Source organism: Tasmannia lanceolata, unplaced genomic scaffold, assembly GCF_043159265.1.
Source record: "Tasmannia lanceolata isolate RefF3 unplaced genomic scaffold, GAP_Taslan_0.1 ptg000018l, whole genome shotgun sequence".
In the NCBI taxonomy this organism is placed as follows: Eukaryota; Viridiplantae; Streptophyta; class Magnoliopsida; order Canellales; family Winteraceae; genus Tasmannia; species Tasmannia lanceolata.
The window spans coordinates 25,047,022-25,064,290 of record NW_027518695.1 but is presented as its reverse complement, the minus strand read 5'-3'; the positions used below and the strand labels follow the sequence as shown (position 1 = coordinate 25,064,290).

The window sequence follows — 17,269 nt, the reverse complement described above, 5'->3', positions numbered from 1 at the left end:
TGTTAATAAACCGCATAGATACATTCTTATCGTGGACTGAACATTTTAAGTTCTTTTTTAAAATTGTGTACAATGTAAGTAGTAAGACGGTGGACATCGCAATAGACTATGCAATTTGAGCTGGTTCGTAGCCCAGATACATGAATTACGATCTGAAGAACAATCCGAATCCGATCCGAGTGATAAGGGATTTGAATGCATAGTGACAAAGATCGATGCGATGCGATGCGAAGTTGATCCGTTGATTGGTTGAACTTGATCCATTGATTTGTTTGCTACCCTACTTTCTCATAAAAGGAAATCTTTTAAAAATATTTCCTTTAATAAACCATGTTAATTGCTCCCTCCCCCCTTCCCTCCTTTCTCGCTAGAATCCCACGTACACTTTTGGCAATTTGGGCCCGCAAAATCATTCCACACCCATGAGAGAATCCCTCCTCATTAATTATCCAATAGCTCTCCTTACTATATAAACCCATCTCCGCCACTTCGTTTCATCACTTCTCTCATCTCTCTCCCGCTTTGGTATTGGCTTTTAGTCTTATAGCTTTTTCAATGGAATTGGGTTTGGCTTCAAAGGATTCAAGCTGGTGGGTTTTCACACTCCCTGCTTTCCTTGGAGCCGAAACCCTTTGCGATGGCTTTCTTTTGCCCTATCTCTTTGTCACTTTTTTCTCCATTGCCCTTATCTCATGGGCTTTTTCCGTTGGTGGCATTGCTTGGAAAAATGGTAGAAACCAAAAAGGGCAAGTCACCATACCCGGACCCCGAGGTCTACCTATCTTCGGTAGTCTCCTCACTCTCAGTCGCGGCTTGGCTCATCGAACCCTTGCAACCATGGCTTCGACCCGAGCCGCCACCCAGCTAATGGCCTTTAGCCTCGGCTCCACGCCAGTCGTCGTGGCTTCCGACCCACAAACCGCCAAAGAAATCCTCACCTCTCCTCACTTTGCCGATCGCCCCATCAAACAGTCGGCTAAGAAGTTGATGTTCAGCCGGGCCATCGGCTTTGCTCCCAACGGTACTTACTGGCGTCTCCTTCGAAGAATTGCTTCCTCTCACCTCTTCTCACCCCGGCGCATATCAGCCCACGAGGCCGGGCGTCATCTAGATTGCGCCATGATGTTGAATGACATAGCTGGTGAGCAGTTGGCAGTCGGGATGGTGGGGTTGAGAAAGCATCTTCAAGGGGCCGCTTTGAATAACATTATGGGGAGTGTGTTTGGCAAACGTTACGCCCAGGCGCATTTTAGCGAGGAGACTAAGGAGCTTAGAGAGATGGTGAAGGAAGGGTTTGAGCTGTTGGGTGCTTTCAACTGGTCTGATTACTTACCTTGGTTGAGCTACTTTTATGATCCCCATCGTATTAATCAACGATGCTCTACTCTTGTGCCACGTGTCAGAAGATTGGTTACGGAGATTATAGAAGAACACAAGGCTAGAGGGAGTGGTATGCTTGGAGATAATGCTGATTTTGTTGATGTTTTGCTTTCTCTTGATGGTGAAGAGAAGCTCGAAGAAGATGACATGATTGCTGTTTTATGGGTTTGTTCTCTTACTCTCTGCATGCATTTATCTTTTGAACTATTACATCTTTCTTTCTATTGGTTACTACTTCCATCTAGTTTCTAACCTATGATATCTTACCCATCTATTATTTTTTGACATATGGTTGCTCTGTGAATTCTTTCATTGGTTTCTTGTACTTGTTTACTTTTCATGATTTAGTATTATTGTAGCTTTTTGCACAACATCATGACGTAATTTTTAGTAGGATTTTCTTAGTATCAAAACTTTTTTTTTTGTCTTTTTGTTTTTGTAGCTTTATAATGGTATTGTCTTGTGAAATGTAAACTACATTTCTTTTATTAGTAACTTTTGGTTTGTGTAATACATCAGCTTCTCATCTCTAATGGGTTTTTTCTATTCATGTTAACGATCGAGTCTTGCCTAAACTAGTTTTTCTCCCCAACTTTTCTAAGAAAAATATAAATTCGTATTATTCCCTCATATCCTCTTACATCTTGCCAATAAGAACCATAGTCACAAATAGTTGTCTCCATAATTTCTGGGAGGATTTTATCTCAAATAATCCAAACTGTCGGTATTTTCTGATTTTATCATAAAAATTTAAAACTATAGTGATATTTTTTAAAATATGGAAGGTATTTGTGACTAAGAAACCAAAAAAATGCTTTTAATCTTCACGTTATTCGGAAAAAGTTATGATGGCCCCCTTCGTTTTTGTTATTTCCACACACCTTAAGGAATGATGACTTTTTTGCAGGAAATGATATTCCGTGGAACTGATACAACAGCACTCTTAACAGAGTGGACCATGGCGGAGCTCGTTCTGAACCCAGATGTCCAAAACAAGCTACAAGAGGAACTTGATCTCGTTATCGGATCCAATCAGACTGTCACAGATGCCGACGTGGCAAACCTACCGTACCTCCAGGCAGTAATAAAAGAGACACTGCGAGCCCACCCACCAGGACCACTCCTCTCCTGGGCCCGCCTCTCCACGTCAGACGTTCAACTCAGCAACGGGATGGTGGTCCCCGCTCACACCACAGCCATGGTCAACATGTGGGCCATCACGCACGACCCGAGCGTGTGGGCCCACCCCACCGAGTTCAAGCCTGAAAGGTTCTTAGATTGCGCCGGCGGTGCGAATGTAGACGTGAGGGGTAACGACCTGAGGCTGGCGCCATTTGGGGCTGGGCGTAGGGTGTGCCCTGGGAAGAACCTTGGGCTCGTGACCGTGAGCCTTTGGGTGGCTAAGTTGGCCCACCACTTCAAGTGGGGCCCAGCTGAAGGGAAGACTGTTGACTTAAGCGAGCTTTTGAAGCTTTCATGCGAGATGAAGAATCCTCTTTATGCTGTTGCTGTTCCGAGGAATATTGGGCTCTGTTTCTAGGGTTTTTACAGTTGTCTTTGTCGTTTCTATGAATAAAAAAGGAAAGTGTCTTTCTAGGGGGTTTTATCTGCATGAGAATGTATGTGCCGTTTTCTTAAATTATTGCATCTTTTCTCATAAAACGCTATTAACATTCAATCTTAACAGGGGAAAATATAGAGGAGTGCCTTTATCGAAACAAGAAGTGCCGATATCAATTTTCGATATGGGAAAACTTGGTTTTCTTGCCTGGTTTTTTAAGAAATTATAAAAGCAAAGTTCAATTAATCATTAAATATCCTATATGTAAAGGGAGGTTTTCATAGCAATTAAATATCTTGTAGAATTGAATTTTAATGTAATAATTATTGAAATACCCCTAAACCCCCTCGAAACCCCCAGTGTAAATGTCTCACCCCGACATTCCTATGTAAATATTGTTCGGTTCTCGGTCTCAACCCGTCCGGTTTTGTTTTCCAACAAAACTAATCGTGTCCGACCATCACTGCAGGGTTGCTGAAAATGCATCTACACAGGGAGAATGAGAGTTCACATATATAGCCCAGGAACTTTTTCTCTCCCTTTCCGATGTGCGATCTTACAGTAAAAGTCGGCTAAGTGAGGGGTATTTCGTAAAAGAAATAAGTTGGATCAGGGCTCTATAACCTAGATATATAAATACTAAAGTCAGTCATAATTTCACTAGGCATGCTAAGTGGGTAAATTACCTTCAAGAGTTTACTTTTATTCTCAAGCACAAATCCGGGTCCAAAATAAGGTAGCCGGCGCCTTGAGTAGAAGGTATGCTCTCTTGAATGTTATGCAAGTTCAACTACTTGGCTTCGCTTTTTTGAAAAATGATTTGAGTAGTTATCCCTATTTTGGAAAAATTATCATGGAAGTTGACAAAGGTGAAAGGCCAGAATTTGTATTGCAAGGTGGGTTTCTTTTTAAAGGAAATGCTCTTTGTTTGCCGGATAATTCTCTATGGTTGGAAAGATTGACGGAAACTCATGAAGCGGGACATTTTGGCAAGGATAAGACACTAGCCGCCTTAAAATAATATTTCTTCTGGCCAGCAATGGACAAAGATGTTGATCGCTTTGTGAAGTGTTGTTGAAAGTGCCAAAGTAGCAAAGGCTACACTTCCAATGTCGGTTTGTATCAGCCCCTTCCTATTCCTATGGCCCGTGGGAGGATATCTCTATGGATTTTGTTTTGGGGTTGCCTAAAACACTAAGAGGATGGGATAGAATTTATGTTGTGGTTGATTGGTTTTTTATGTTGGTGCACTTCATTCCTTGCAAGACAACTTTGGATGCTACAAGGGTGGCTGATTTGGTTCAGATCCAGATCGAGTTGTTTGCAGGCAACAGGCATGACTCCCTTTAACACTTAATCATAGATTTGGGTTGGCTCTGATAGCATCCACATGGAGCATGTGGATGCTATGGAGGATTTCGAGGGTGGAGAACTGATCCCTTGAGGTAAGAGATTCAATTTTGGTTTTAGTTTGTAATTTTTGATCTAGACACTTGCTAAGAAATAAGGCATTGAAATTTAATCTAGGGTTTGTGGATTACTTTTTTCGCTGATATCCATCCAACCAGTTTCCGATGGGCTTTTGTTATACGGATGAGAGTTTTTGGGCGGGAAAAACACAATCCTATATTGAGTTTTACTGATCTTGGGTGAGAGGAATATTGTGTTCGATTTGGGGATGTTCGAGTTTGTTGAAATCATTTTCTTTCAAAGATCCCCAATGTACTTTGTGTTGGGAAACCCAATCGAAGCATGAATCCAAAAAGTCTGGAGGTGGAATCAAATTTCAATGATTGGACTGCAGAATTGTGACACAACAGAAACCTCTATATATATTTTTAAACTTCATAAACAACAGTAGATTTGAACGTGGAGACACTCAAAACAATCGAATTCTCCAAATGAATTCCTTGTAAACAAGGATCCAAACACAGAAAAAGGATTGAAAGCTTGTAAATCAAGTTTACACAGTGTTTCCTCTCTTGAGCGAAATCCACACAATCTGGATTTTTGTTGTGAGCTGAAGTTCCCTCCAAAACAGACCACACAGATCTCAGGTCTGGTTTTTCCTCCCCCCTTCAAATTTTAGTTCAAATTCCAAAATGAAAAATGACCTCCAAAAACTGAAAACTAGGAAGTTTTAATGGGGTTTTATAGGTAAGCCTTATCACAGTGAATTAAAAGGAATTTCGAACGCCAAAATACTCTTCAACAAGTATTCGTGCAAATGCACGAATTACCCATGCAGCCTTTTGATCCTTTCGGATCGTCGGATCTCTTTTGGATGGTCGATCTGTCAGTGCACGTCCTCGGCTAATATTTTCGCCGTATCGCCATCGACTGATGCTCCGACATCAGGTTTGCCCTGTAGGTGTGCGGCGCTGTTCCATGCCGGCCTGGATCCCTGGTTTGGGGGGTCACAAAATATGTATTAAGGTTATTTGCAACAGTATCAATATTAATGCTCAGTTAATTTCTCAACCATAACCGTAAATCAAAGAGGAAAAATTACTCTGGAGATCCTTAAGCCAGCAGAAATCGTCCTAAGCAAGAGCCTGACCTGAGGTAAGAAATGGTCGTAGATTGGGATTTTGTTTTCATAATCTTGAATATGCTATCCTTACGGAAATACAAAGAGAGTATAAGAGAGGATGTCACAGATTATTGGAATAAATGAGAAGAAGTTACATTTCATTTAGTGCTTTATTAATTAATAGGGACTATTAAGAATGAATTTCGGGAGAAAATATGAGACAAAACCTAAATATTAAGTTATAACTATTTTTTGAATCGAATTGTCATTTGGAATGTCGAAGAATTCATAACAATGTAACAAATTCTTAATAACTTACGTGATACTAATATCTACACTATGTTTTGATAATAGGACGAAGTCATGACCTTGTTTTACACTGTTTAACCAGATGTTAAATAATGTGACAATTTCTTTAACCAGATGTCGACTACTATTACAATTTCTAAAAAGCTCTCAGTACACAATTAAAAGGCATAAAGTAAGGTGAAATCACCCCATTATCGAAATATGGTTGTACGGATATGGGCAACAAAGTAAGGTGAATTCACCCCATTATCAAAATATGGTTGCACACAAATCCGCAACCTTTATCAATATGTTGTACTCTTAGTGTCGAATGTAATACCTTGCATGTTCTTCTATTTGGGCAGTTTAAATTAGATCGTTTTTGTTGAAGTAATCGTATCAAATCAAAGTACATAAATGAGTTATTTATTTATTTGCGTAAATGTACATTTGTGTATAATTACTAATGTTGGTACACTTATGAAACGGTTTTTTAATTCAAGGACATACTTAACAATGTGAATTTCCTTCTCAGAAGGTAACTTTCTATCAAAACTTAAATTATACGATGTATTATATTATTATTTTTAAAATATCACGCACATAGATACAAATTCCCGTTGTCGCTTAATTTTATAACTTCATACAAAATATTATTATTTAATAGTTTCATCTAGATACAATTGAATGAACATACGCTGCCATTAATACACTATTACTTTATCAGTTGGTCATGATTGAATCATATTGTTATATGTTGTCATAACTGCACTTTTTTTTCGCTTGTAATTTAGATTAGTTTCATTGTTTACAAATACTATAAAACGTATTTAGAAGTTTCAATTAGTCATAGATAAAAGACTAATCTATGTTAATAAACCGCATAGATACATTCTTATCGTGGACTGAACATTTTAAGTTCTTTTTTAAAATTGTGTACAATGTAAGTAGTAAGACGGTGGACATCGCAATAGACTATGCAATTTGAGCTGGTTCGTAGCCCAGATACATGAATTACGATCTGAAGAACAATCCGAATCCGATCCGAGTGATAAGGGATTTGAATGCATAGTGACAAAGATCGATGCGATGCGATGCGATGCGAAGTTGATCCGTTGATTGGTTGAACTTGATCCATTGATTTGTTTGCTACCCTACTTTCTCATAAAAGGAAATCTTTTAAAAATATTTCCTTTAATAAACCATGTTAATTGCTCCCTCCCCCCTTCCCTCCTTTCTCGCTAGAATCCCACGTACACTTTTGGCAATTTGGGCCCGCAAAATCATTCCACACCCATGAGAGAATCCCTCCTCATTAATTATCCAATAGCTCTCCTTACTATATAAACCCATCTCCGCCACTTCGTTACATCACTTCTCTCATCTCTCTCCCGCTTTGGTATTGGCTTTTAGTCTTATAGCTTTTTCAATGGAATTGGGTTTGGCTTCAAAGGATTCAAGCTGGTGGGTTTTCACACTCCCTGCTTTCCTTGGAGCCGAAACCCTTTGCGATGGCTTTCTTTTGCCCTATCTCTTTGTCACTTTTTTCTCCATTGCCCTTATCTCATGGGCTTTTTCCGTTGGTGGCATTGCTTGGAAAAATGGTAGAAACCAAAAAGGGCAAGTCACCATACCCGGACCCCGAGGTCTACCTATCTTCGGTAGTCTCCTCACTCTCAGTCGCGGCTTGGCTCATCGAACCCTTGCAACCATGGCTTCGACCCGAGCCGCCACCCAGCTAATGGCCTTTAGCCTCGGCTCCACGCCAGTCGTCGTGGCTTCCGACCCACAAACCGCCAAAGAAATCCTCACCTCTCCTCACTTTGCCGATCGCCCCATCAAACAGTCGGCTAAGAAGTTGATGTTCAGCCGGGCCATCGGCTTTGCTCCCAACGGTACTTACTGGCGTCTCCTTCGAAGAATTGCTTCCTCTCACCTCTTCTCACCCCGGCGCATATCAGCCCACGAGGCCGGGCGTCATCTAGATTGCGCCATGATGTTGAATGACATAGCTGGTGAGCAGTTGGCAGTCGGGATGGTGGGGTTGAGAAAGCATCTTCAAGGGGCCGCTTTGAATAATATTATGGGGAGTGTGTTTGGCAAACGTTACGCCCAGGCGCATTTTAGCGAGGAGACTAAGGAGCTTAGAGAGATGGTGAAGGAAGGGTTTGAGCTGTTGGGTGCTTTCAACTGGTCTGATTACTTACCTTGGTTGAGCTACTTTTATGATCCCCATCGTATTAATCAACGATGCTCTACTCTTGTGCCACGTGTCAGAAGATTGGTTACGGAGATTATAGAAGAACACAAGGCTAGAGGGAGTGGTATGCTTGGAGATAATGCTGATTTTGTTGATGTTTTGCTTTCTCTTGATGGTGAAGAGAAGCTCGAAGAAGATGACATGATTGCTGTTTTATGGGTTTGTTCTCTTACTCTCTGCATGCATTTATCTTTTGAACTATTACATCTTTCTTTCTATTGGTTACTACTTCCGTCTAGTTTCTAACCTATGATATCTTACCAATCTATTATTTTTTGACATATGGTTGCTCTGTGAATTCTTTCATTGGTTTCTTGTACTTGTTTACTTTTCATGATTTAGTATTATTGTAGCTTTTTGCACAACATCATGACGTAATTTTTAGTAGGATTTTCTTAGTATCAAAACTTTTTTTTTTGTCTTTTTGTTTTTGTAGCTTTACAATGGTATTGTCTTGTGAAATGTAAACTACATTTCTTTTATTAGTAACTTTTGGTTTGTGTAATACATCAGCTTCTCATCTCTAATGGGTTTTTTCTATTCATGTTAACGATCGAGTCTTGCCTAAACTAGTTTTTCTCCCCAACTTTTCTAAGAAAAATATAAATTCGTATTATTCCCTCATATCCTCTTACATCTTGCCAATAAGAACCATAGTCACAAATAGTTGTCTCCATAATTTCTGGGAGGATTTTATCTCAAATAATCCAAACTGTCGGTATTTTCTGATTTTATCATAAAAATTTAAAACTATAGTGATATTTTTTAAAATATGGAAGGTATTTGTGACTAAGAAACCAAAAAAATGCTTTTAATCTTCACGTTATTCGGAAAAAGTTATGATGGCCCCCTTCGTTTTTGTTATTTCCACACACCTTAAGGAATGATGACTTTTTTGCAGGAAATGATATTCCGTGGAACTGATACAACAGCACTCTTAACAGAGTGGACCATGGCGGAGCTCGTTCTGAACCCAGATGTCCAAAACAAGCTACAAGAGGAACTTGATCTCGTTATCGGATCCAATCAGACTGTCACAGATGCCGACGTGGCAAACCTACCGTACCTCCAGGCAGTAATAAAAGAGACACTGCGAGCCCACCCACCAGGACCACTCCTCTCCTGGGCCCGCCTCTCCACGTCAGACGTTCAACTCAGCAACGGGATGGTGGTCCCCGCTCACACCACAGCCATGGTCAACATGTGGGCCATCACGCACGACCCGAGCGTGTGGGCCCACCCCACCGAGTTCAAGCCTGAAAGGTTCTTAGATTGCGCCGGCGGTGCGAATGTAGACGTGAGGGGTAACGACCTGAGGCTGGCGCCATTTGGGGCTGGGCGTAGGGTGTGCCCTGGGAAGAACCTTGGGCTCGTGACCGTGAGCCTTTGGGTGGCTAAGTTGGCCCACCACTTCAAGTGGGGCCCAGCTGAAGGGAAGACTGTTGACTTAAGCGAGCTTTTGAAGCTTTCATGCGAGATGAAGAATCCTCTTTATGCTGTTGCTGTTCCGAGGAATATTGGGCTCTGTTTCTAGGGTTTTTACAGTTGTCTTTGTCGTTTCTATGAATAAAAAAGGAAAGTGTCTTTCTAGGGGTTAAGTACTTGGGAGTTTTATCTGCATGAGAATGTATGTGCCGTTTTCTTAAATTAGTGCATCTTTTCTCATAAAACGCTATTAACATTCAATCTTAACAGGGGAAAATATAGAGGAGTGCCTTTATCGAAACAAGAAGTGCCGATATCAATTTTCGATATGGGAAAACTTGGTTTTCTTGCCTGGTTTTTTAAGAAATTATAAAAGCAAAGTTCAATTAATCATTAAATATCCTATATGTAAAGGGAGGTTTTCATAGCAATTAAATATCTTGTAGAATTGAATTTTAATGTAATAATTATTGAAATACCCCTAAACCCCCTCGAAACCCCCAGTGTAAATGTCTCACCCCGACATTCCTATGTAAATATTGTTCGGTTCTCGGTCTCAACCCGTCCGGTTTTGTTTTCCAACAAAACTAATCGTGTCCGACCATCACTGCAGGGTTGCTGAAAATGCATCTACACAGGGAGAATGAGAGTTCACATATATAGCCCAGGAACTTTTTCTCTCCCTTTCCGATGTGCGATCTTACAGTAAAAGTCGGCTAAGTGAGGGGTATTTCGTAAAAAGAAATAAGTTGGATCAGGGCTCTATAACCTAGATATATAAATACTAAAGTCAGTCATAATTTCACTAGGCATGCTAAGTGGGTAAATTACCTTCAAGAGTTTACTTTTATTCTCAAGCACAAATCCGGGTCCAAAATAAGGTAGCCGGCGCCTTGAGTAGAAGGTATGCTCTCTTGAATGTTATGCAAGTTCAACTACTTGGCTTCGCTTTTTTGAAAAATGATTTGAGTAGTTATCCCTATTTTGGAAAAATTATCATGGAAGTTGACAAAGGTGAAAGGCCAGAATTTGTATTGCAAGGTGGGTTTCTTTTTAAAGGAAATGCTCTTTGTTTGCCGGATAATTCTCTATGGTTGGAAAGATTGACGGAAACTCATGAAGCGGGACATTTTGGCAAGGATAAGACACTAGCCGCCTTAAAATAATATTTCTTCTGGCCAGCAATGGACAAAGATGTTGATCGCTTTGTGAAGTGTTGTTGAAAGTGCCAAAGTAGCAAAGGCTACACTTCCAATGTCGGTTTGTATCAGCCCCTTCCTATTCCTATGGCCCGTGGGAGGATATCTCTATGGATTTTGTTTTGGGGTTGCCTAAAACACTAAGAGGATGGGATAGAATTTATGTTGTGGTTGATTGGTTTTTTATGTTGGTGCACTTCATTCCTTGCAAGACAACTTTGGATGCTACAAGGGTGGCTGATTTGGTTCAGATCCAGATCGAGTTGTTTGCAGGCAACAGGCATGACTCCCTTTAACACTTAATCATAGATTTGGGTTGGCTCTGATAGCATCCACATGGAGCATGTGGATGCTATGGAGGATTTCGAGGGTGGAGAACTGATCCCTTGAGGTAAGAGATTCAATTTTGGTTTTAGTTTGTAATTTTTGATCTAGACACTTGCTAAGAAATAAGGCATTGAAATTTAATCTAGGGTTTGTGGATTACTTTTTTCGCTGATATCCATCCAACCAGTTTCCGATGGGCTTTTGTTATACGGATGAGAGTTTTTGGGCGGGAAAAACACAATCCTATATTGAGTTTTACTGATCTTGGGTGAGAGGAATATTGTGTTCGATTTGGGGATGTTCGAGTTTGTTGAAATCATTTTCTTTCAAAGATCCCCAATGTACTTTGTGTTGGGAAACCCAATCGAAGCATGAATCCAAAAAGTCTGGAGGTGGAATCAAATTTCAATGATTGGACTGCAGAATTGTGACACAACAGAAACCCCTATATATATTTTTAAACTTCATAAACAACAGTAGATTTGAACGTGGAGACACTCAAAACAATCGAATTCTCCAAATGAATTCCTTGTAAACAAGGATCCAAACACAGAAAAAGGATCGAAAGCTTGTAAATCAAGTTTACACAGTGTTTCCTCTCTTGAGCGAAATCCACACAATCTGGATTTTTGTTGTGAGCTGAAGTTCCCTCCAAAACAGACCACACAGATCTCAGGTCTGGTTTTTCCTCCCCCCTTCAAATTTTAGTTCAAATTCCAAAATGAAAAATGACCTCCAAAAACTGAAAACTAGGAAGTTTTAATGGGGTTTTATAGGTAAGCCTTATCACAGTGAATTAAAAGGAATTTCGAACGCCAAAATACTCTTCAACAAGTATTCGTGCAAATGCACGAATTACCCATGCAGCCTTTTGATCCTTTCGGATCGTCGGATCTCTTTTGGATGGTCGATCTGTCAGTGCACGTCCTCGGCTAATATTTTCGCCGTATCGCCATCGACTGATGCTCCGACATCAGGTTTGCCCTGTAGGTGTGCGGCGCTGTTCCATGCCGGCCTGGATCCCTGGTTTGGGGGGTCACAAAATATGTATTAAGGTTATTTGCAACAGTATCAATATTAATGCTCAGTTAATTTCTCAACCATAACCGTAAATCAAAGAGGAAAAATTACTCTGGAGATCCTTAAGCCAGCAGAAATCGTCCTAAGCAAGAGCCTGACCTGAGGTAAGAAATGGTCGTAGATTGGGATTTTGTTTTCATAATCTTGAATATGCTATCCTTACGGAAATACAAAGAGAGTATAAGAGAGGATGTCACAGATTATTGGAATAAATGAGAAGAAGTTACATTTCATTTAGTGCTTTATTAATTAATAGGGACTATTAAGAATGAATTTCGGGAGAAAATATGAGACAAAACCTAAATATTAAGTTATAACTATTTTTTGAATCGAATTGTCATTTGGAATGTCGAAGAATTCATAACAATGTAACAAATTCTTAATAACTTACGTGATACTAATATCTACACTATGTTTTGATAATAGGACGAAGTCATGACCTTGTTTTACACTGTTTAACCAGATGTTAAATAATGTGACAATTTCTTTAACCAGATGTCGACTACTATTACAATTTCTAAAAAGCTCTCAGTACACAATTAAAAGGCATAAAGTAAGGTGAAATCACCCCATTATCGAAATATGGTTGTACGGATATGGGCAACAAAGTAAGGTGAATTCACCCCATTATCAAAATATGGTTGCACACAAATCCGCAACCTTTATCAATATGTTGTACTCTTAGTGTCGAATGTAATACCTTGCATGTTCTTCTATTTGGGCAGTTTAAATTAGATCGTTTTTGTTGAAGTAATCGTATCAAATCAAAGTACATAAATGAGTTATTTATTTATTTGCGTAAATGTACATTTGTGTATAATTACTAATGTTGGTACACTTATGAAACGGTTTTTTAATTCAAGGACACACTTAACAATGTGAATTTCCTTCTCAGAAGGTAACTTTCTATCAAAACTTATATTATACGATGTATTATATTATTATTTTTAAAATATCACGCACATAGATACAAATTCCCGTTGTCGCTTAATTTTATAACTTCATACAAAATATTATTATTTAATAGTTTCATCTAGATACAATTGAATGAACATACGCTGCCATTAATACACTATTACTTTATCAGTTGGTCATGATTGAATCATATTGTTATATGTTGTCATAACTGCACTTTTTTTTCGCTTGTAATTTAGATTAGTTTCATTGTTTACAAATACTATAAAACGTATTTAGAAGTTTCAATTAGTCATAGATAAAAGACTAATCTATGTTAATAAACCGCATAGATACATTCTTATCGTGGACTGAACATTTTAAGTTCTTTTTTAAAATTGTGTACAATGTAAGTAGTAAGACGGTGGACATCGCAATAGACTATGCAATTTGAGCTGGTTCGTAGCCCAGATACATGAATTACGATCTGAAGAACAATCCGAATCCGATCCGAGTGATAAGGGATTTGAATGCATAGTGACAAAGATCGATGCGATGCGATGCGATGCGAAGTTGATCCGTTGATTGGTTGAACTTGATCCATTGATTTGTTTGCTACCCTACTTTCTCATAAAAGGAAATCTTTTAAAAATATTTCCTTTAATAAACCATGTTAATTGCTCCCTCCCCCCTTCCCTCCTTTCTCGCTAGAATCCCACGTACACTTTTGGCAATTTGGGCCCGCAAAATCATTCCACACCCATGAGAGAATCCCTCCTCATTAATTATCCAATAGCTCTCCTTACTATATAAACCCATCTCCGCCACTTCGTTTCATCACTTCTCTCATCTCTCTCCCGCTTTGGTATTGGCTTTTAGTCTTATAGCTTTTTCAATGGAATTGGGTTTGGCTTCAAAGGATTCAAGCTGGTGGGTTTTCACACTCCCTGCTTTCCTTGGAGCCGAAACCCTTTGCGATGGCTTTCTTTTGCCCTATCTCTTTGTCACTTTTTTCTCCATTGCCCTTATCTCATGGGCTTTTTCCGTTGGTGGCATTGCTTGGAAAAATGGTAGAAACCAAAAAGGGCAAGTCACCATACCCGGACCCCGAGGTCTACCTATCTTCGGTAGTCTCCTCACTCTCAGTCGCGGCTTGGCTCATCGAACCCTTGCAACCATGGCTTCGACCCGAGCCGCCACCCAGCTAATGGCCTTTAGCCTCGGCTCCACGCCAGTCGTCGTGGCTTCCGACCCACAAACCGCCAAAGAAATCCTCACCTCTCCTCACTTTGCCGATCGCCCCATCAAACAGTCGGCTAAGAAGTTGATGTTCAGCCGGGCCATCGGCTTTGCTCCCAACGGTACTTACTGGCGTCTCCTTCGAAGAATTGCTTCCTCTCACCTCTTCTCACCCCGGCGCATATCAGCCCACGAGGCCGGGCGTCATCTAGATTGCGCCATGATGTTGAATGACATAGCTGGTGAGCAGTTGGCAGTCGGGATGGTGGGGTTGAGAAAGCATCTTCAAGGGGCCGCTTTGAATAACATTATGGGGAGTGTGTTTGGCAAACGTTACGCCCAGGCGCATTTTAGCGAGGAGACTAAGGAGCTTAGAGAGATGGTGAAGGAAGGGTTTGAGCTGTTGGGTGCTTTCAACTGGTCTGATTACTTACCTTGGTTGAGCTACTTTTATGATCCCCATCGTATTAATCAACGATGCTCTACTCTTGTGCCACGTGTCAGAAGATTGGTTACGGAGATTATAGAAGAACACAAGGCTAGAGGGAGTGGTATGCTTGGAGATAATGCTGATTTTGTTGATGTTTTGCTTTCTCTTGATGGTGAAGAGAAGCTCGAAGAAGATGACATGATTGCTGTTTTATGGGTTTGTTCTCTTACTCTCTGCATGCATTTATCTTTTGAACTATTACATCTTTCTTTCTATTGGTTACTACTTCCATCTAGTTTCTAACCTATGATATCTTACCCATCTATTATTTTTTGACATATGGTTGCTCTGTGAATTCTTTCATTGGTTTCTTGTACTTGTTTACTTTTCATGATTTAGTATTATTGTAGCTTTTTGCACAACATCATGACGTAATTTTTAGTAGGATTTTCTTAGTATCAAAACTTTTTTTTTGTCTTTTTGTTTTTGTAGCTTTATAATGGTATTGTCTTGTGAAATGTAAACTACATTTCTTTTATTAGTAACTTTTGGTTTGTGTAATACATCAGCTTCTCATCTCTAATGGGTTTTTTCTATTCATGTTAACGATCGAGTCTTGCCTAAACTAGTTTTTCTCCCCAACTTTTCTAAGAAAAATATAAATTCGTATTATTCCCTCATATCCTCTTACATCTTGCCAATAAGAACCATAGTCACAAATAGTTGTCTCCATAATTTCTGGGAGGATTTTATCTCAAATAATCCAAACTGTCGGTATTTTATGATTTTATCATAAAAATTTAAAACTATAGTGATATTTTTTAAAATATGGAAGGTATTTGTGACTAAGAAACCAAAAAAATGCTTTTAATCTTCACGTTATTCGGAAAAAGTTATGATGGCCCCCTTCGTTTTTGTTATTTCCACACACCTTAAGGAATGATGACTTTTTTGTAGGAAATGATATTCCGTGGAACTGATGCAACAGCACTCTTAACAGAGTGGACCATGGCGGAGCTCGTTCTGAACCCAGATGTCCAAAACAAGCTACAAGAGGAACTTGATCTCGTTATCGGATCCAATCAGACTGTCACAGATGCCGACGTGGCAAACCTACCGTACCTCCAGGCAGTAATAAAAGAGACACTGCGAGCCCACCCACCAGGACCACTCCTCTCCTGGGCCCGCCTCTCCACGTCAGACGTTCAACTCAGCAACGGGATGGTGGTCCCCGCTCACACCACAGCCATGGTCAACATGTGGGCCATCACGCACGACCCGAGCGTGTGGGCCCACCCCACCGAGTTCAAGCCTGAAAGGTTCTTAGATTGCGCCGGCGGTGCGAATGTAGACGTGAGGGGTAACGACCTGAGGCTGGCGCCATTTGGGGCTGGGCGTAGGGTGTGCCCTGGGAAGAACCTTGGGCTCGTGACCGTGAGCCTTTGGGTGGCTAAGTTGGCCCACCACTTCAAGTGGGGCCCAGCTGAAGGGAAGACTGTTGACTTAAGCGAGCTTTTGAAGCTTTCATGCGAGATGAAGAATCCTCTTTATGCTGTTGCTGTTCCGAGGAATATTGGGCTCTGTTTCTAGGGTTTTTACAGTTGTCTTTGTCGTTTCTATGAATAAAAAAGGAAAGTGTCTTTCTAGGGGTTAAGTACTTGGGAGTTTTATCTGCATGAGAATGTATGTGCCGTTTTCTTAAATTATTGCATCTTTTCTCATAAAACGCTATTAACATTCAATCTTAACAGGGGAAAATATAGAGGAGTGCCTTTATCGAAACAAGAAGTGCCGATATCAATTTTCGATATGGGAAAACTTGGTTTTCTTGCCTGGTTTTTTAAGAAATTATAAAAGCAAAGTTCAATTAATCATTAAATATCCTATATGTAAAGGGAGGTTTTCATAGCAATTAAATATCTTGTAGAATTGAATTTTAATGTAATAATTATTGAAATACCCCTAAACCCCCTCGAAACCCCCAGTGTAAATGTCTCACCCCGACATTCCTATGTAAATATTGTTCGGTTCTCGGTCTCAACCCGTCCGGTTTTGTTTTCCAACAAAACTAATCGTGTCCGACCATCACTGCAGGGTTGCTGAAAATGCATCTACACAGGGAGAATGAGAGTTCACATATATAGCCCAGGAACTTTTTCTCTCCCTTTCCGATGTGCGATCTTACAGTAAAAGTCGGCTAAGTGAGGGGTATTTCGTAAAAAGAAATAAGTTGGATCAGGGCTCTATAACCTAGATATATAAATACTAAAGTCAGTCATAATTTCACTAGGCATGCTAAGTGGGTAAATTACCTTCAAGAGTTTACTTTTATTCTCAAGCACAAATCCGGGTCCAAAATAAGGTAGCCGGCGCCTTGAGTAGAAGGTATGCTCTCTTGAATGTTATGCAAGTTCAACTACTTGGCTTCGCTTTTTTGAAAAATGATTTGAGTAGTTATCCCTATTTTGGAAAAATTATCATGGAAGTTGACAAAGGTGAAAGGCCAGAATTTGTATTGCAAGGTGGGTTTCTTTTTAAAGGAAATGCTCTTTGTTTGCCGGATAATTCTCTATGGTTGGAAAGATTGACGGAAACTCATGAAGCGGGACATTTTGGCAAGGATAAGACACTAGCCGCCTTAAAATAATATTTC

The 17,269-nt window shown here is 40.1% G+C and overlaps 3 protein-coding genes across 3 annotated transcripts; all 3 read left to right on the top strand.

Moving 5' to 3' along the window:
- Window positions 1-555: 555 nt before the first annotated feature.
- On the top strand, window positions 556-2,972 carry LOC143851791 (cytochrome P450 78A7-like). The gene is made up of 2 exons (XM_077361274.1): window positions 556-1,545; window positions 2,288-2,972. Exons 1-2 carry the CDS (start codon window positions 556-558, stop codon window positions 2,918-2,920), a joined length of 1,623 nt encoding a protein of 540 aa, XP_077217389.1. The 3' UTR covers window positions 2,921-2,972.
- Window positions 2,973-7,191: 4,219 nt separating this feature from the next.
- Window positions 7,192-9,631, top strand: LOC143851810 (cytochrome P450 78A7-like). The gene is made up of 2 exons (XM_077361300.1): window positions 7,192-8,181; window positions 8,924-9,631. The coding sequence occupies exons 1-2, from the start codon at window positions 7,192-7,194 to the stop codon at window positions 9,554-9,556; spliced, it is 1,623 nt and encodes a 540-aa protein (XP_077217415.1). The 3' UTR covers window positions 9,557-9,631.
- A 4,211-nt stretch (window positions 9,632-13,842) lies between these two features.
- LOC143851795 (cytochrome P450 78A7-like) lies at window positions 13,843-16,329 on the top strand. The gene is made up of 2 exons (XM_077361277.1): window positions 13,843-14,832; window positions 15,574-16,329. Exons 1-2 carry the CDS (start codon window positions 13,843-13,845, stop codon window positions 16,204-16,206), a joined length of 1,623 nt encoding a protein of 540 aa, XP_077217392.1. The 3' UTR covers window positions 16,207-16,329.
- Window positions 16,330-17,269: the final 940 nt, after the last annotated feature.

Bases quoted from the DNA above. Each gene is read 5' to 3' on its own strand.
- LOC143851810 (XM_077361300.1), top strand. From the start codon at position 7,192: ATGGAATTGGGTTTGGCTTCAAAGGATTCAAGCTGGTGGGTTTTCACA. The intron at 8,182-8,923 runs GTTTGTTCTCTT...ACTTTTTTGCAG, and splicing joins ACATGATTGCTGTTTTATGG to GAAATGATATTCCGTGGAAC.
- LOC143851791 (XM_077361274.1), top strand. From the start codon at position 556: ATGGAATTGGGTTTGGCTTCAAAGGATTCAAGCTGGTGGGTTTTCACA. The intron at 1,546-2,287 runs GTTTGTTCTCTT...ACTTTTTTGCAG, and splicing joins ACATGATTGCTGTTTTATGG to GAAATGATATTCCGTGGAAC.
- LOC143851795 (XM_077361277.1), top strand. From the start codon at position 13,843: ATGGAATTGGGTTTGGCTTCAAAGGATTCAAGCTGGTGGGTTTTCACA. The intron at 14,833-15,573 runs GTTTGTTCTCTT...ACTTTTTTGTAG, and splicing joins ACATGATTGCTGTTTTATGG to GAAATGATATTCCGTGGAAC.